The 21,090-nt window shown below is 38.0% G+C and overlaps 1 protein-coding gene across 3 annotated transcripts in view; it reads left to right on the plus strand.

The window, feature by feature from the left end:
* The first annotated feature begins 443 nt into the window (after positions 1 to 443).
* The window catches only part of LOC122139617 (complexin-1-like), a 61,585-nt gene continuing 40,938 nt past the window's right edge, over positions 444 to 21,090 (plus strand). The window contains exons 1-2 of one of the 3 annotated variants that reach the window (XM_042738093.1): positions 444 to 571; positions 7,011 to 7,123. In XM_042738093.1, coding sequence (XP_042594027.1) covers positions 7,093 to 7,123 — 31 coding nt within the window. In that variant the 5' untranslated portion in view covers positions 444 to 571; positions 7,011 to 7,092. Of the gene's footprint in view, positions 572 to 5,523; positions 6,007 to 6,560; positions 6,654 to 7,010; positions 7,124 to 21,090 lie in introns of those variants that run through there. The other 2 variants (XM_042738091.1, XM_042738092.1) reach the window with 2 other exon arrangements.

The raw sequence follows: 21,090 nt of genomic DNA on the forward strand, positions 1-21,090 counted from the left end.
ATGGTCATCTTATTTAGTCGTTTTGTTATTTACATCCTATGTCACCTCTGCATTGTAAAGATGTAATACAAATGTAGTTTATCAGCAATACTTTTTATAAATAATAAATGAAATAAAGTAATTCTACAGTCTTTGTGCAAGTACTTGTTCTGGTTTAAAAGCATCAGTAAACAGTACTAAATCTTGTGCAGAGTTCACGGCTTAAAACACATTGGATGTCATTACATATTCCTGCATAAAACGTTTTCACGCAGAAATCGTGATTTAACAATGCATTTTCATATAAAGTTATTTAAAATAAGATCCAATTTAGAACTAGCTGTAACAACAAAATACACTAATAGCCTACATTTTTACTGGCTTTGAGAATGAGTAACTGTTCTCGATTTTAGTGCGCATGCCCGTTGTGCCCTCTAGAAAATGCGAGAGAGCAGGAGAGCAAAGGAGATGAGGTTGTAAGGAAAGGCTTTATATGGACGTGGTTCTGGCGTGTTTTATGCAAATCACTACTGTACGTGGACGCGCTCCGTCATTTAGAATATAATTCGGATTCATCAACATTAGAACGAAGGTAAGAATAAAGCACGTGAGAACACAACTGTTATGAATCCCGCTTCTATTTTGCGAGAGTTTTTCTGCACACATAGAATCGAAATTATTGGTCCGTAAATCCCGCCTTAGTCAGCCGGTAGACAAAAACTCCATAAAGTTTTAAAAGATACCTACCATAAGTTATGTAGAAGTTGTGATCAATTAAATGATCTAGGACTTTTTTTTATAGTGCCTGTCATTTCAAGTCTGTCACTCATAACCTTGTTTTCATCCGCGTTAAACTCAGTATGGTTTCTAACATGATTAAGTTAGGCTACTGTATATTGTTTATTGAACTGAATCTTCTTTAGAGTACATACTATGTTCTAAAAGCAGAATATGGATGAAAGCACCATTGTGGTTTAGCTCTTTGAAAGGCTCCTTATTTTTAGACTGCTTAGTTATGACAGCATTAATGAAAACAAATGACAGTTTGGGTCACAAGCAGAGTCTTGAGACATAATATGTGAGAAAGAGAGAGGGAGGGGAAGAGAGACATAGAAAAGAAAAGACACAAGACAGCAGAATATACTTATTATCTGGGGACATGTTACAACAAAACCATGTGAAGCTCAGCACAGCTGTATTCCACTGTAACAGAGATAAAATAAAAAATAAAAAAAATAGACTGTATGAATATCACCCAGTGTTGTTTCAGTACATAACAAGGAGTAACATGTTTCCACAGTCAAGATTTAACATTAATTTCTTGTTAACTGTAGAACTGCATAGAAAAAGTACTGTGAAATTACAGCAATTAGTTCCAAAATATAGTGGAAACTCACACCTTTGAATGCAGTGAACAGCTCAGTGTTTATATAAGGACAGAATGTGAAGCGATCAGGCTTGTTTTAAGACAGTCAGAGAGACAAAAATCCACCTCTGTGATCAGAGAGTAACATTCTGTCCTGTTGTAAATAGATAGCCCAATTTTGTGCGAGGGATCTGAATTGGGTCTATCATTAGGACCACTGGTCATGACTCACTGAAAGAAATAGAGAGCTAAAGATATTAAGGTCTAGACAGACATTGTTATCTGAATAGCTGCTGTAAGACACACAATATGAGCAAGGCTATTTTAAAAGTTTTAGACAGAGTCCAAGAGAGAATACAAGTGCTGTGTTGCAACCGGATCAAAAGATTTATTAAAAAGATTTTATTCAATGAACAGATTTGTTTTAAATCAGACTTTGCTGTATTTCTCGCTTGAACTCTCCTAAATATTTTTAACTTAAATTGGTCTGTTGCACAAATCATGGCATTGCACAGGGCAATCTTCAAAAATTCACCTGTCATGTTCCACAGAAGAAAAGAAATTCAGGTTTGAAATGATAATTTTAAAAATTGCAGGTGGATTCAGTATGCATCTGAAGACAATTTATACATCAGTTCAGAATAAACTAAAGGATTGTCATCACAGCCTCAAGGATGTGAGCAGGTTTGTTTACTACAGCTTTCCTAATTACCTAAGGGGGTATAATTGAACACAAGATCTTTCATAATTAAAGCTATTTTTATTAAACCCTTGAAACACTCCAACTTGCATAAACGCATGGAATCTAAAGGGAAATGACCAGTGGGGATTTATATCTAGTAATTATCTCTTACCTTAAGGATACTGTTTCACATCACGTGACTGTTTAAATTCGAGGTCTAATGTGTTTTTCTGACCATAACGCTTGATGATGCTGTTAATGAAAACAAATCAGTCCCACAAGTGATTATCAAACAGCAAGTTGTAGCCTAAAGGCAAATCGAGCTTATTCAGGAAAATGACCCTTTCTTAACCCATTCCTCGTGACGTATAGCTTTGAAAACTGTGCTCCCAAAGGGCAAACTGAAGGAACCGGGAGGAATGGAAAATTATGATCATCCTGTTCAGGGGTCTCTCAGCGTCCACTTACCCATGGTCATTATTGCAAACCTGCACACCATCTACCAAGAAATAACAACAAACACAAGCGCAGATGGAGTACTGTGCTTACTCAGGGTAATCCAGTTCATTTTGGGAGCAAGCAAATTGCTTGGTATATATATTTATGCCTGTGTGTGTTGGTTTGTTTGTGCTACATCCTGTTCTTTAGTTGGTTTTTGACATTTACTTGCAGGGTAGCTTGTTTCCACATGACGCATTACTTCATTCGCATGGTGCATTAACACATTTAGTACAACAGCACTGCAGTCACAGTTTAATATTTAGGACACAGAAGACTGTTGAAAATATCCTCAGAATTAGAGCGTTTTATATGAGATTAGAAGGCAGGATCTGTGTTTTTTCTTCGGAACGATGAGTCAGAACATCCATTACTTCAGTAAACACTTTTGTCTTTTTCTCTTTGAACGCTGAAGATGCGGTACCTGCTATAAAATATGATGTGTGGGCGTTTCGGTTTCTACAGTTCAGGATTTAGACAATTTAGCAGAATGGGATTTTTGTTAATACCCATGTAAAGTGCAGGCTGTTCCCTTAATTGACTATGGCATGATTAAAAAAATGAAAACAATACGGCCGGCATGGCAACAGCTCATGATGAAGGACACAAGAGCTTTAATAAAAAGCTACTCATGTTGTTTACCCAATAATAAGTTGATTCAGGTTACTTTTCCATTATTTGGCCATGAACTGGATGCTGCTGCTTATTAAAAATATTACATATTAAAAATGAAATGGACTTTAGGTGGCACAAAATCTTCTGAACGCTGTCTGTTTTAAAATCAGGTTTAAATAATTATCAGACTACTTTGATTGCTATGGGAAAGTGTGTGTCGCCGAGAAACCATAATAACATTATACAAACATGAGAAAGATTGACGGTTTGGATAGTGACTCTAATGTCACAATTTTCGAAAGCCATCTCCAATTTTAGGTAGCAATAACTCGACAAATAGAGACAAGAAATCAAATGCAGCAAAAGTGTGACAGGCTGTTTTGATAATGCTACTCAATTCAGCCCCAAAGCCATTTGACATTTTAATGTGTTTAGATTGAAATGAGGGAGACAGAGCCAACACAGATAAACACAGATGTGGGGAATGAATCTCTAATTTAAGGAGCGGATTTAAGGAGGCAGCATTCATTAATACATTAAAAAACAATACAAAAACACAGCTGTTCGCATACCACCTAGCTTCATCGTCATCATCATTGTGATCGTCCTAATCACTATTGTGTGCTTGCTGTTGGTCAGAAAGTGAAGTATTTAGGCGGTGTTTAGCGTTTGTGAGGTTTTTGTGTGGGCGACAACGCTGATTGAGGCTGAATGCTCCTTCACTGCTGTTTGTAACAGTGCGGTGGGAGGCGAAATGTCTCAAAATGTCAACTTCAAAATTCCCAGGGAATCTGACACCCACTGCGGTCTGTAATCCAGGTTATTACCAGCCTTCACTCCCTCATATGTGAATCATTTTCTCTTTTGGCATCAGTACAAATGGGTGGATTTGAATACAAAGCTAAATAAAATATTGCGGTGCAGAAGGCCAGAGAGGATGGTCAAATCGTAAATATGATACATCACCACTGTGTGCATTGTAAATTCTGCTGCAATATACTACTTTACCTGTAGCATTTCAGATCAAGTTGGCTTTAAAAATGCAGGGAAGTTTTCAGCGTTAACTGATATAGCCGTGATAATCTTATGACATGTATTAATGGTAATTTCAAAACCATGTCTGCCTACTTAACACTTGATGTCTAACACGCAAGACTAGATAAACAAAATGGATTTTCATTCTTGTCACATCAAGGCACAAAAGGCAGTGTGACTGATTTACCATTCAGTGCTGCACTGCTTTTTTTCCTTGGATAAAGCTTCACCCACTTCACTACTTGTTCTTGGGTTGCATCAAATAAATGAAAAACTTTTCTTCTGTAGCTACACAGAGACCCACAGACACCCATTGTTTGTTTCCTGACTGTATGATGCAAACAAATCTGGCAAGCCATACCCAAAGATCAGCAGCTTCAATCAAATTGGCTGGAAATTGGAGAGTACCTGTCTGGAAGTGAAGTTATGTTTACAAGGCACCGAACTGATGCAATAAGCACTTTTGAGGGAAAACCAATCACTCTGAATATAACAAAGCATGCAAAGCATGTTATATATCTCAAGTATTTCAGCCCCTGCTGGCAGATGCTAGAAGCACATCATTTGAAACCAAACGGCATTTTTCTCCATTGATGGCCATTCAAATTGATTTGTATTCTGACTTCACATTTTTTTTACTGAATTAACATTTGTTGATCTCAACGTATTTGAGATTTGTGTGTTGAGTTATATGCATCTCATTGCGACTCTGGGGTTTAATATTTAATATATCAGGCAAATATGTTTGCCTCTAATTTTAAGAGGGGATTATGCCATGTCATATAGTGCGCACATAGTGATGAAAGAACAAGTTTTGTAGCTCCTTGCATTGCTAAATGCAAAAAAATCTATAACTGCCTTGATACAAATTTGTGGGTTTATTAGATGAACAAATCGTTTTTTTTTTTCAGTTGCTATACTGAAAGCAATTTTCACCCAGAATTTGCTAGTAAATTTAACAAATAATTACAAAGAAACAAAGCCACGTTTCTGGATATACAGTTTACCAAATGATAATTTTCCCCTATAGTTATAATAGACCTGAATAAGCTAAATGAACTATTAATAGCCTACAGTATGCTCTAATTATAATATATCTTAAACAACTCACAGTAGCAAGTTTGACCTGTTTTAATACATCCAGTCCTAGATTTGGTGGCTTAGATGGTTTCACTATTATTGCACACAACAATTAACCTGCTAACTGAAACCCGAGGCACATCACCAGCACTCATCACGCTCTCGGGGTAAACATATCGGCCACACTTTCTGAAATCACGCTTGGTCAGGAAAACGCATGCAAAGTCGGATCAGACAGCTTCAAGGACGAATCGAGGTGAGGCCGAGCAAACGGAGGCTTAATCATTCAATCATACCGTGCCGTAACCCTAAAAGCATTGCACCGCATCCTATATACACAACCTTCCATGCATATCCCATTTGTATGCGACAAGTCCTTTGCTCAAGGCAAGGTGCTTTAAATGAGCTCATCCCCCAGCGCAGGGATTACAGAAGCATACAACGGGAATATGTAGCAGGACACCTGCCCACGACAGCCACAGTCGTTAAAAATTGATCGCTCAGAACATGGGACGCTTCAGATGGGAGCTCTCCATGTGATTCAGTGAGTGCCTTTATCAGCGGCAGCTGCAGTTCCTCTCACAGACACTCACACTGCCTCTCTGAGCACGAGAAACAAGGACGTCCTTCTTTTGCCTGGAAACCAGAGATGTTAGGAACGAGCAGTTAAAGCCTCGCTGTATCAGTACTGCTCAACTTTCATTTCTGAGGAGTTAATCAGCTTCTTGAGACATTTGAAATCGCCGTGCAGGTAATTATGACCTTTATGTGTGTGTGTGGAACGCAAGCGTTTGGCTTTTGCTCTATGTGGGATGGAGCGGGAGCTGTCCGCCAGCAATGGTGCTGAAATCAGCCTCAATGAACGAGGAAGTGATTTTGTCTTCGGCACGCATCGGGAACGGTAGTAAATATTAAAGCAGGTCGTTTTAACGCATTTATAGGCGTAAGAAGATACTAGGAGCACAGTAGCGTACGAGATTCACCCGGACTCATTCATCAGCCAACGTTTCGGTGCATTCGGACTATAAGCGTGTGGGTTTGATTAGGATGGATGAGGGAAAGTTTACACACAGATTAAGGAATCCAGTATTGCGTTGTATTGTAATATAATTTATTCTAAGATTTACATTCTTAAACTCTAACAATCATCATAATTCGTCTTGTTCTCAAATGTTATTTGATATTTAGGTTGCAATGCTATGTTGCCATTCCCCACGAGAAGAACAAACGCTCCCTGCAGATTTACTTCAAATGTACACGATGTATGCTTGTCCCAGAGCTTGTTATTAGCGCTATTTTTTCCTTGTGTAGGTTAAGTTACATACAGGCACCGATAAGCCACTAACGGGAGCCCGTCGTAATTTTACAACTCTGCACTTTGTGTGAACTGTATGCGAGGTATATTGACCTTTACTGTCCTTCATATGTCGCATCTTGTGAACTGATCGGTTGGATAGTGTTGTGTATGCCATGCAGTCATTATTATTACAATCTTTAGTAATGTTTTATCATATAACCTAAAATGCCTTCATCTGTGACACCTATGATAAATGGTTTTGATCCAGTCAAACACATTATTTAATATGACAAAATGACAAAATCACACACATACTCAAATAAAAAATTGAAGGGTCAAGAAAGTTAGAAATAGCCCCTTAGGGTTTTTTTATTTATTTTTTTTTTTTTTTGAAGGTGAATAGCTGTTTATACAAACGAAGTTTTTGCTATTAAGTAATTGTCTGTTTCACATTGTAGATCTGGCGACAAGGGACTACTTGAAAAGCTCAACCTGAATGTAATATTTGGTTGAAGAAGGCAGGAATAAAAAGCCATCATCATGAATTTTGTTATGAAGCAAGCTTTGGGAGGTAAGTTTCAGACTGTCCCGTTTTTCCAAACATGACATAACCACAGAATAGTCTCAGGGCAGAAACTATACACTCATGCAGTAAGCTTGCACAGAAATACCATTATGCTCAATCTGCTTATATATCATCTTTCTCTTGGCTTGTAAGTCATGCACTGCCCTTTATTTGCATGCACATGGAAAATGAACCAAGTGTTGCTTTTTTGTCTTTGGAGTAGTATTTTCTTATCTGTCTTAGTCTTGCATAGCTTATCTTTTAAGTCAAACAATGAGGTTTAAGATAATATTGTGATGGATTAGAAAGCACTTGATCTGTTGGACTGGTAGATAGAGGTCGCGAGTCTTTGCGCATTTCAAAATCTGCCGCAGTTCCCTGTTGTTTTCATGACAAAAGAGTTTGTTTTCTAGTTGGAAGACAATTCAGATAATTTTCTCTATTGTATTTACTATAACTTTTAAATGATCCTTTTGCTAATTATTATTTTTTCCATTTTAATTATTTTTGCAAGGCACATTTTATATCTAGACACACCAGAATTACTGACTATTGACAATGTGCTCTGCCGAGTTTAATCAAAATAATAATAATTCCATAAATATTGGCATAAATAAATACGTCTAAACAGAACTGCATCTTAATGTGGTTCATTAATCTCCTTTGCATTCGTAATGAGGATTTTATCCATCTCACTCAGTGCGGACTTCCGCTCCTCAGAGCACTTAGCCCCATCAAGACTGAGATTGACAGTCTGGTCCCCAGGGATGTCACGAGAGCAGGACTGTGGTGGTTGATTAGTGGGGATGTGCTATAAAAAGGTGGCGTATGACCTGTTTCATTAACCAGCTGCCGGGTAAAGCAGCCCATGAGGGTCCTGCCCTAGTCCACTTGCTCCATCAATAAAGAAAATGAGTGAAATCCACTGAGCTGTATGGAAAGGGATTTCACCCTTGAGAAGAGAGAGTGGTCCCCAGCTTCATGTTTACTCCCAACTTTCCTCTCTCGTCCTATCGTGTCCTTTTCTAAGAGTAGCAGCGTGTATCTAAGATAAATTGATCCTGGCTTCAGATGTTTTTGGGTTATTATGTTTTAAAGATTTCAAGTCGGCTAGATTTGCATTTCCTGCAGGGATTACCAGTGCTTGCAAGGCAGCAAGAGAATAAGTTTTAGGTAAGCATAGTTTCAGGCTTCGGTTCTGCACAAATGATGATGACTCTCATGGTGTGTCTTGTTTTTAGTTGGCTGCACAAAAAAATCACATATAAAATAATAAAACATCCATGGTCTGCTAGAATACATTTACATGATTGGGGTCTGCTAGAATACATTTACATGATTTAAAGTTCAAAAACACATTGTTTTTCTCATACCATACATCCTCTGCCTGCCCGAAAAACTCTGTTTAAAAACCTGTGCCTATTAAACCCCTCTTTCTAAAAAGCCCAGACTGTTCTGAATGGTCAGCTGGTCCAGAACATCTCTAATTTTGTTATTGAACTGAACTGAATCAACACTGAACTGAGCTGAGCTGAATAGAGCAGCTCTAAATGCTTCATTTCATAACTGTGGGTTTTAGCTCCCTAGGCTTCATAAACAGCTCTAATTTTGAAATTAAACTAAACAAAACCAAAACTAAACTAACCTAATAATGTTATTGAAATGAACTGAATCAACACTGAACTGAGCTGAGCTGAATAATTACACCGCTTTGAAACTGCTTTGAAACAGTCTGTATTGTATAAAAGTGATATAAATAAAGGTGAATTGACTTGGCTTAAATAGTATTATATCTTTGGTAACTGTGGTGTCAATATTAGCATTATATATACAAATTTTTTAGCCAGTATGGCAAAATCACTTACTCAACTGCTTTTTAAGGGTGGGGCTAAAGCAGCCAGACGGCAGGCATTATGCAAATGTATAACATTGTGATTAAGCTAAGTCACAGAAAAATGGCAGGACTACAAACGATGAGTGTTCTATGTTGGAGAGATGAACTCCCTTTGATGTGAACTTCTGTGTTTTGTAAGTCTGCAGATGCACAAACAGCTATATTACACACTCAAGGAAAGGTACAATCAAATAAGCATTTAAAAATATGCAACGAAGACCAGGTCAATCATAATTCTATATGCAAATTGATGCAAAAAAAGAAAAGCAATCCCGTGATACCAAATAAATGGAAGCGGTTGTATGTATTTGCTCTAAAGCTTTTATTGCATCATTCAGATGCATCCATAAATGCATTACTATATTGGCCCATTTCAAAACTGCTGCTCTTGTTTTTTTTTTTTTTTTTTTTTTGTATGCTTGCAGTCTCCATTGTTGATTGATCCTGTAAATCATGGAACAGGCAATCTCCATTTGCCAGCAGCCGTTTTGACAGGCCCCCACACGCGATTCTGACCGACTTTAGATAATAAAGCTCAGGCTGAAGTGAAATAATGGGCCTGTCTGGCTCAGTAAGAGATTTAGAGGCAGCGGGTCAGCATGTGGCGAGAGAGTTCGGCACTAAAGCTCACGGATGTAAGACTAATCACGGTTATGTGAGAGAAATCTCCTGGGCATCCCTGCAGCATCAGCCAGAATGCAACCAGAATGGGAGGCTACCCCTATGCACACATGCACTCTCACACTTACTCATCTCACTTTCTTTATGAATTTCACATACATTTTCTCTGTTTCCTTATCTTTTGCTCAGTACTGCATTTTAGCGTGCTTAGTTGGGATTTAAAAGACACTAAATATTTAGTAATATCGATTGACTGCACTGACACTATTGGATGAGAACAAAACTTGTAATGAATTGAGCTGAACAATGATACTGTTGTCTTCAGTAGAACTGCTTATACCTGAATTGAACTTGTTTCATAATTTATGAACTTTAGACAGTTGTTGAACCGAACTGAACCAACACTGAACTGAATAATGACACCATTGTCTTTTTAGAGCTGCTTTACAGAGCTGCTTTGTCTCATATATTTGATGAAGTTTGCATCATTAGCTATGTTTCCATCTACATATTTTTATGCATATTTGGGATATTGCATTGAAAAAATGGATAGAAATGACAAGATTTGAATAAAAAAACCCATATGCTCTCCAACTGAGGCAGATATGTTTTTGATCTGTTATTGATTCTGCTAGTTTCCTCTTCATTACTGTTAAGCTGCTTTGAAACAATCTGTATTGTATAAAGTGCTATATAAATAAACTTGACTTGACATGCACATACATTTTTGCAGGATTTCCTTCCATATATAACCATGATTTTCTTCTTTTACCCCTCTCTTTGCATCTCTCTGGCTAAAGCAGCTCAGTGGAGTGGAAACAGAGTTTTGCATAGAGTTGGTCAGCGTTGTTAATAAGCTCGACATGCCTGAATGTGTTTTCATTTTTAAAGTTTGTTTCCAGATTAAAATTTTAGATTTTCAATGTGCTCTCACGCCTCACTGTATATAATTTTCATTGTTAATTGGGACGCTCACATTTGTGGTAAATTAACACCTGTTGTCATTAATATGCAGAAGCTGCTCGGCTGAATCCAATTTTAAAAACTGAGCTGAGGTGTTCGGATCTGAATCAGATCACCTTCACCCTAGTGTCAACGCTCTCGCACTTCCTGTGGGGTTCTGGCAGGCCACTCTGACAAAGGGTCATACATTAGCATGGGTCGTGTAAATGCATAATCTAATCAAATGCCCCTAATCAAATGCATAATGTAACTTCACAATGCACAATGCAAAGTAAATTGAAATGAACTAAATTGAGTTCTACTGAAGTGATGGCTGTGCAAAACTGTGCTGTAATACCACATCTCGGCTGTCACAGGGGTTAATTTGATTTACCTTAATGAAGGAAAAAAATTTATCATGCGAAAACAAGCTATTACTTATGTCACGTTTTCCCATTTTAAGCTTCAGCCCTGTGTTGGCAGGGCATATCTAAAAGCTTGCCCCTTATTTTTATTCTTAAATTCCCAATAAGCTCAGTTGTTTGTTGCAAGAAACTCATATTACTGTTGTTATGCAATTTTTTTTTTCTTTTCTTTTTTTGGGGGGTGGGGGTTTCCCTGTCTCTTTCTGTGGGTTACATTGTTTCAGCAGTAGGTGGCGATAAATGACCTTCATTACTAGTGAGACTTTGACTAATTCATTCAACCATTCAAAACACAAAATCATCCTGGAATGAAACAAACCACTGTTTTTATGAGTGAGTCTTTAAATCATTCAGTCAGCTGATTTGTTTAAAAAAATAAAAATTGAATAATGATTCATCCAGGGGATGAAAATAAGTAAAAAAAAAAATATTTTCGAGTGATTCATGGATTCATTCGGTTAAATGAATCATTTAAAAACACGGGATCATTCAGGAAGGAAACAAGTGAGTGTTAATTTAGATGTCATTGAATCATCCCCTCGTCTTGTCATGTGTTTTTATAGTGTCCCTTGTGCCTAGTTCAGCGTCCGGTTTTGTTCATGTCAACCTGTGCTACGTGAGTTTTCCTTGGTTCTTTGATGTCATTTAAATTCTCTCGATTGATGCACTCCTCGTCTCCTTCGTTCCTTGCTTTGCACTCCTCTCAGTAGTCCACCCCTGACACATCCATTCATTCAATTAATTCATTCAGAAATGCTAATTCATTTAGTAACAAAGTGAAAGTCTTTATGAGGGTCATTTTAATCAATAGATTTGATGACTCTGGACTCTGTTTGTTTCAACAGTTCTGAATCTGCAGAGAGTAATACACACAAGAGGGTCTTTGGAACAATTAGTTTCCTTACACTTATATATTTATATTAAAGTTTTTTTTCCCTTAATGTTAAAACTGTTAATGTTAACCTTGTCATGTCTGAAATTTTCTGCATCCCTAGACCCCAGTTTGAAAGCTCTTGCACTGACATATAGATGGCCTAAAAGCAAACAGATATTTAAATTACCACAGTAACAACAATGTACATCAGTACATCATGTGTAACTTACAAGGGGAAATCAAAGTCTGTGACGTCAGGAAGCCCAGCTCTGTGCAGCACTAGAACCGATGCCTATTGATTTATGTGTTGACCTATAAAGGACTGATTACTTACATTCAGCCTGCATGATTTTTAACCATGTAATGAGAAGAACGGTAAATGCAATGTGCTGAAATCAATAAGCCAGCTGAGATAGGGCCAGGTGCCAATCCCTCCGCTGCAGGGTAGGAGGTTAAATGCTAGATCCGGCATTTCGGCTGGAATCAGACGAACATTAAATTGATTATAGGGCTTTTAGGAGCTCTTAGAGCCAAACTAATCTGACAGACACAAGTTTTAATTGTAATGTGAGCCTCTAAGGTGAGTGAAGGGAGGGAAATCAGGCTGAGAAGGGGTAATAAAATCTAGAATGACCAATGAACTCTATTACGAAGCATCCTCAAAGGGATGTTTTGCTATATTTAGCTAACTTCTGAGGATGATTTTGCCCTCAGAGTTGCACGGTTTATCAAACAGGGGTCAGCAGAAAATTGGAGATGAAAAATGTTAACATTTACAGAATTTAACATTTATATGTTTCATTCTGTTAAAAAAAACTGGTCTAAAAGGATGAAAAGTAATTATTATCTATGACAGTCATATTGACAGAAAGCAATGTGCATGTAGTTAATAAAATCAGTGACAAATAGACAAATATATACACTAAAAAATGGTTGTAGAAGCTATTTTCACTCAGAAATTGCTAGTAAATATCACATATACAAAGTAACTCATTATTAAATTAAACATACATTTGAAGTAGAAAATAGTACTTCTTGTAAAATGTGCCATAATCTTTGTTTTATTTATTATTTTGAAAAATCTTTTTCACATGTATATATACACATTCTCTTTTTTGTTGTTTTTATTTTTAATAAATCAAATTTAATATATAAAATAAATAATATATTTTAATATTTGAAATATTTAATATTGACAAATATAAAGTCAAATTGCTCATTAAAAATTTCAAGAGAATTATGATTATTTTATTCTGCTGTTTTTAACAGTAAGGGATAAAAACAAGTGCATAACGAAAATATAATCAAATCAGCAAGGAACAGAAAATACACAAACACACACACGATATATATACAACGCAAGGGTATTATCATATTTGGGGGTCATTGGCATTGGCATTTGAAACCACTGGTCTATACAGCTTAATAAACCTGCACACACTTTTCTTTCTTTATGCACACCTTCATTACTATATTAAATGGCTCTCCAGGACAGGATGCAATATGTTTTCCTGTTCCTCCTGTAGATAGTGTAAGAAGCAGTATTGCTGTGAATCGTGCCTGACCTTAAACCTCTGAGCGGAACACAACGCTCTCACTGTTTCTTTCTCTCTCTCATTATCTCAATCCATCTCTCTTTCGGGTCAGCAGATGACCACATGGTAGGACACATGGGCAGGTTCTCTGGCTGTAGGTTTCTGGCTCTGAGCTGCAGGGACTACAAGTGTGCAATGGCCCTTTCAGTTCCACACAGAGAAAACACCTGCCATCATGACACACACACACACACACATATACATACCCACAATGCACCAATGCATGTATCAAATTGACATTATGATCCATTCATGCACAAAAGATGCCTTGTGGATACCTTGTCAACACATAAATCCACAATCAATGTCCTTTAATTGCCAAGTCACATGCAGTGACACATTTGCACACACACTCGTATAAGCACACATACACATACAGACACAGCACAGATGGGCTGTGTCCCCAGAATGACCGCGGGTTAGATATCTAGTCAAGCTGCAACCATTCATGTGTGTTATAAATGGATGAGTCATGACTTTGGACCGGCCGATGGTCCTACACGGTGCAATGGGTCTCCATAAGGTCTTTGCCAGTTTGACACAGCAAGCACACTTTACAGGAGAAAAAAAAATGGAAGTGAAATGATCTTCATTAGCAAGCAATTTAAAAGACAGATTCATTCACGAATGAAACTAATGAGAACGTCATTTAATCATTCAATCGATTCTTTGAGAAACGCTGATTCATTTAATAACAAAACAGTCTTTATGAGTGAGTCACTAAATCATTTCAGTCAAATGATTTAACATTTGAAATCATTTGAGAGTATGTGATACTCTCCAAAATGGCACTATAGTGTGACGCAGAGGAGACAGATTTTTGAATAAAGTCATTATTTTTGTTTTCTTTGCCCAGAAAAAGTATTCTCGTAGATTTGTAAAATTACGGTTGAACCACTGATGTCACATGGATTATTTTATTGATCTCCTTGCTACGTTTCTGAACCTTGATTGTGTTAGGATCCTTGCAGTCTATGGGAGGGTCAGAGAGCTCTTGGCATACATCAAAATATCTTAATTTGTGTTCTGAAGATGAACGAAGATCTTACAGGTTCAGAATGACATGAGCGTGAGTAATTAATGACAGAATTTTGATTTTTGGGTGAACTGTCCCTTTAAGCAAGGTGAGTTTTTAACATTTGAGTTTGAGATTTTACTTATAAGATATTACAGAGCATTTTGCCTCACAAATCTATGCCTGTGTTTAGTATTAGCATTAACATTTCAAATAGTACATTCTGCACTGACAACAGATATGAAAAAACAAAAACAAATGTGCATTTAGTTATGAATGAAAGAAAAAAAAAGTGCAACATTTTAAATTAACATTAAATAATTTAAATGTCTGGGGTTTTGGTTTCCAGGACAGTATGTGATGATGAAATGGAACCGTGTGAAGAATAGGGTCCAGTGGGCTGGACAGGGGTTAAGGAGTTTAGCATCTGAGATATTGTAAATTCTTGTGGTCTGTTATGACGGTGAATGGTTAAGAGGTTCCCTCCAGCCAGTGATGCCACTCCTCAAGAGCCAACTTGATGGCCAGCAGTTCACGGTTGCCGGTGTCATAGTTTTGTTTCCACAGGTTCAGTGCCCGTTAGTCAATGCAAGGCCTCAAGCCTCCGTCCTTTTTGCCCACAAAGAAGAAGTTTGAGGCGGCTGGTGAAGTAGAAGGTCAAATTAATCCTTGTTGAAGAGCCTCCCTGATGTAGTCCTCCATTGCCTTTCATGGACAAAGCGTAAACTCTGCCCTTGGGGAGTTTAGCCCCAGGCAGCAAGTCGATGGCGCAGTCCCATAGACAATGCGGTGGAAGGCGGGTGGCTGCCTGCTTGCCACATACATCCTGGAATCTCTGGTAGTCAGATGGGATCATACACTTCACTTGAGGCTTGAGACTTTCAACGAGGGTGGAGCACACTTGCATCTGTGAGGATTTCGGGGGCGGCTTCAGAACCGAGGATAGACAGTTCAGGAAACAGGTCTCGCTCCAGTGAGTGATCTCACAGGGATCCCATCTGACTTCTGGAGAATATGGTTTAAGCCAGGGGCATCCCAGGATGACGTCCACCGTGGGTCCCTCCAGTACCAGAAAAGATGGTTTCCTCGTGCAGATATCCAAATCTCAATGTAAAAGGGGGAACACGATAGTTAACCGTTCCATGGCCCAGCGGCTCTCCCTGAATAGATTCGACTCTGAGCTACCGGGGCTGCTGCTTTCTGGGTAGGTTGAGTCTGGTTAGGAGGGCTTGAGATATGAAGTTCCCAGAGGAGCTCAAGTCAACAAGGGCAGAGACTGAAACAGAGGATGAAGAGGTAAGTACTTGCACAGGGAGAAGGGATAATGAAGAAATATTTGGTTCGAGTTGAATCGTACTCACTGCTGGGCGTGGCGGTCTTATGGGGCAGTTTCTGATGGCATGATCTGGAGAAGCACAGTACAGACATAATCCATTTGCTATGCAGCGAGCTTGCTCTGTGTGGGATATTCGAATGGAATCCATTTGCATGGCAAGCCTGAGGAACTCCAGGGTATATTCATTGATAGCAGATCCACCTTGATGTTAAATCGCAGGAGCTGATCTTACATGGACAACCTTCCAGCAGCAACACAAAAGACCTCCTTGAAGTGGTTGGAGAAAGCTTCGTAGGACTTAATAACAGCACTTTGGGCGTTCCAAATCACCCTTGCCCACAGCAACGCAAATGAGGAATGCTACCTTAGATCGCTTGGTGGTAAACCTCTGGGGCTGCATTTCGATGTAGAGCCAGACTTGGAATAGAAAGCCGCCACACCCAGCTGGGTCACCCGCATAGGAAGCAGGGATGGCCATGGGACATCCAAAAGGCAGGTGCCGGCGAGAGGGAAGCTCGAAGAGTATTGACAAATTCTTCCAACATGTCTGTAGCAGAGAGAGGCCAGTGATCTTGTGAACGTCGGTGCTGATGACTATGTTGATAGTGGTGACTGTGACTCTCTGACATATACAAGGACTCATCATCCAACCCCTTCTGGTGAATGTCGCAACTACACCATTCATTGGGCAAAAAGCATCTTGCAAAAAAATTACATAAAAGTATAATCTTAATTCAAAGAAGAATTTCATTATATTATAGTAGATGTTTTACCAGTAACTGTTAACAGTTAGCAATTGTAAGAATTAAAGATTTTTTTTAATTTATTTTTTTATGAAAGATCAAAAGGATAAAGAATGCAGATTTATTTTCATAGCCACCTTTGATCATATTTATCAGGGGTATCAGACGTTTTGGCCACGACCAGTTAGTAATACCCTTCAACTTAAAATATAAGAAAATTATACATGCAGTGCTCATCAGTGTGATCAGTGAGCTCCTGCTTTGTACTCTGCAGTTTCTGATTCAGGCAGGTGTCAGTAGATCATTAGAAAGCTCTTATTAATCAGTAATCATTATCACCGTCATAAACTACTAACATCCTTCACCTCATCCTCACCATTGGCATGGCACCTTTACAGCATTATTTTCAAACATTTCCCCATCTCAATTTATAAAATGAAATTTGACTAAATTAATATTTTATAAGAACCCATGTAAAAAACTAGATAATGCTCTCTTCCCGATGCACACATGGTCATTACAGCCATGACTGAAATAAAAAAAGTTAAAATACAGAAAAAAGTGATTTAGTACCTACTAGACGTTGTCCAAATGGCCCCATTAAAACCTGTTTGACATTTAATTTATTTGATTCATTATAGGCAACTCTCAAAGCTCTCTCTTCAACTGTTACTTTCCTCCTGCAGTGGGCCTAATATTAATCCAGTGTCATGAAACCATTGTGAGGTTAATCTTAGCCATAAAACAGCCTGGCCCAGGGAACAATTATCATACTCCGTATCCCAGAGCTCCTCAGTGAAGATCATTATATGTCTGCCGGCATGACAAAAACTTTAAAACGTCCTTGTTTTAAGACTTTTTTAGCCACAAGACATCTGACCTAAATTAGGAATATTCAAGTGTAGAAATAGATCCAGACACAATAAACTCAGGATGTCTCTTGAGAATTGAACACACTCTAAATAAAATCTCAAACTAATGAGTGAAAGTTAACACCCATAATGTTCTCATGCAAATTACATAAAGGAACCTCGGCAAGCAAAAAATAGGTTGCCAACGTCAGCTGTTAGATAACCTTGACGTGCCACGCTCTGGCGGTTGGGTCTCCGAGGTGCTATCCGGTATCCCTGCGCGAGAACTCCATCACTCGCTGGCACAGGGCAGAGGTCTTTTGGCCGATACGCCACTTGCCCTTGACCGCTGTCCAAAATGACGGTCGCAGCCCAGCATGAAACTCTGGCAACCTTTCTGTCCCTAGCAGAGGTAATCCTACAGCAGGCCTGGAAAGGTTGCGAGCCATTCCCTTTCCGTGACTGCAGTCACAGATGCTACTTTCTGTCGACTTTTTCTCCAGTGCTCATCAGCTATGTCCCACAGTGGAGGTTTATTAAGCAGTCTGGTGCTTTTGTGATGAACTACTAGACCATTTGTCAGTGTGTGTGTGTGTGTGTTTGATATTAAGTGTACGTGTGATTGGTGGTGGACGTTTGGCCTGTGCCGACAATAACACCAGGTTATGCAATCACACTCTTAAATGGAATGACTGTTTCAGCCTCATTACCAAAGAGATGGAATCAGACCGTTTATCAACAATACAGAAACATGCTACAAGAGTCATGAATGTGAATTTTTTGCTTGAGTCTTCTGTATTTGAACTCTGAAAATCTCTCTCTTGCTCTATCTGGTCTAAATGCTTTTGGTTCTTATTGGGTTCTCTTTGTTCAAGCTGATACAACAGCAATATTGCATAAATTTGAATAATTAATTTAATACAGTGGTATATTTGCTTATAGTACTAATATCAGTCAGGTCAGTCATATTTCCCCTCTTGTGGAAGTTGTAATAAATTTTCTATGCCTTAAGTGACTAAAAGAAAAAGGGCTGAACAGAACAAAGGCGAGTATCTACAGTATGTTATGATCATTGCTATCTATTTTTGGCTTCATGTTTGGTGGCAGATGGAGTCCAAACAACTTCAAGAATATATTGTCCCTGAAATACCAAAGCAACAGTTATCCCAAAGACTATGTTTACATTGGCAAAAAAAAAAATCCTGCATAAAATATAAAGACCTTTCAGAAATATATGAATGTATGTATAGTATATATGCATGACAGGTCTTCACCATACACTTTATTTTTTGAAATGCTTTCCCACTATGGACCTTTACAGGTGACTTTTATGATTTCTGTGACACAAACCAAACTTAAATGGTAAGGTAATGATTGTTTTCAAACAGGTTTCCCAAATACTCTTACATTCTCTTGGCTGAGCCAGAAGCTGAGATGTCAGAAACACGTTTTGACAGCACCACAGGGTTGAAGTGTTTACACACTTCAGGAAGTCAACCTACAAATGGTTTACTTAAAGTTGTCACTGCACATTAATCTGAAAAAAAGGCACTTTCACATCAGAATAATTATACACTTCACCTTTACGGTCAACTAGAGTATATAAAATGTCACCAGCACATATAGAAACAAGTATGTGACACCGTCAGTGGTTTCAGACAGAACTGGATCCCAGCATTACCCCAGCTTCCACTGATGCAGACAGCAAGATATGTCATTCACCATCTGTCACAAGGAAATTCCTTCCCCCTCTTGTGAAAGTTGTAATAAATTTTCAGTGCCTTAAGTGGCTTAAAGGAGAAGGGCTGAACAGAACAAAGGCGAGTGTCTACAGTATGTTTTGATCAATGCAAGGTATTTTTGGCTTCACGTTTACTGGCAGATCTTTAAACGACTTCAAAAAAAAAAAAAAATCTTGTCCATGAAATACTAAAGCAGTTGAAAATCGAAAGATGATTCATTGTTTACATTGCAAAAAAAAACAAAAAAAAACAATAATAATAAGCCAAAACTGCAGAAGACTTTTCAAAGAATATACCTTGAATTATAGTATTTTTCTTACCTCGTTGACACTTCCTTAATATTAAACTTAATATTATAATATTATACACCTTTAAATAAGTCTCAACAATAAACATGTAATGTGCTCCTGAAGTTAATTTATCTTTAATTAGCATTCTTTTTTTTTCTTTTTTTTACCTTCATGGTTCAAAGCCTTGAATCCCAAAGCTCATAGAGAAATAAAATGTTCTATTCAGCATCTCTCACCACTTCCTCACCTGGTGTTACTCACCCACTATATATTCCAAGAGAGAGAAAGAGAGCGGCCTTGCTTTCAACAAATGGTGTATATGAAATTGTGCAGCATACGCAGTCACTGTGGTCCCTGTGACACTGTTGGAGAGTTATGGCCTGCAGTGACGCCAATGCAAAACCATTCATCACCTTGAGCTTTGCACTGTGTGCAGCCTTAGGAATATAAAAAGGGAGTCCATGGCCTCCTAACAGGGTTGTGTTCACAGTAATACCACAGCTCCAAAAGGTTGCATGCTTCTCAAAGCATGTGCTTTTAACATATTTTAAAACTTTCAGAAAGCCAAATGCAGCTACACATCAAACTTTTCCATTTGATGATAGGTCAAAAAATTATTAAAGCCAAAATTTAACAAAAAAAGCATCTTTTGTGAAGGAGGTTATTTCTCCATTTTTTAGTTGAAGGTCTCAGAATGAATCTTGTGTTTTGGTATGCCTTCAGAGCAGTACCCACGTGGTGAAGGTAGGCGTCAGAGAAAAAGGGAGTAGTGGGCGTCTGGAGAGGCCTCTGCTGACCCACCAACACTTTACAGAGTCCCTGCAGAGCTCTGCTAGAAAGCACCACATCCATCTAAACAAATACTTCCAGCCAGTACTGAAAGCCAGGAAGAGCAAAAGCTGCCAAACACACTTCTTTTCTTACAGTTGACTTTTGCTTAATACCTGTCTTCTGAAAGCTACAATGATTTATAGCCTTATTTGTATTAACAGTCACACATTCACACAAACATACATACATATATGTGTGTGTAGATGTGTATATACACACACACACACACACACACACATAAATCTGTACATATATGTGTGTGTGTGTGTGTGTGTTTATATATATATATATATATATATATATATATATATATATATATATATATATATATATATATATATATATATCACAGGCCATACTTATTATAGCCTACTAAAATATTGTCTATTCGACCAAATATATACTTTTAGCATTAGTAGGCTATAGGCCTACTGTTTTTTTTTTTTTTTTTATTTTTTTTACAGCCTGTGATAATTAATACATTACAAAAACATTGTTAAAATTAAAAATTAGGCTACCTTAAAGGAAAAAAAGTCATCCCACTCTTCTACATCTACTACTATCATTGCTTGGATTACAGCGTCACTCGCCTTCTTTCTGAATGGGAACTATGGGAAATTAAAAGCAGAGAGCTACTATAGCTTTGAAAGTGTAATCTAATGGGTTAAATCTGAAACTGTAACTGTAAAATTCAAATTCACAAGGGTTGAGCTGTGAAGGATCAGCATTATGCCCTTGCACAAGGAGACTGTGCCTGTAATAAGTGTACTGTGTGTTGCTCTGGATAAAAGCTTCAGCAAAATGACAAATTAGT

Source organism: Cyprinus carpio, chromosome B14, assembly GCF_018340385.1.
Source record: "Cyprinus carpio isolate SPL01 chromosome B14, ASM1834038v1, whole genome shotgun sequence".
Taxonomy (NCBI): Eukaryota; Metazoa; Chordata; class Actinopteri; order Cypriniformes; family Cyprinidae; genus Cyprinus; species Cyprinus carpio.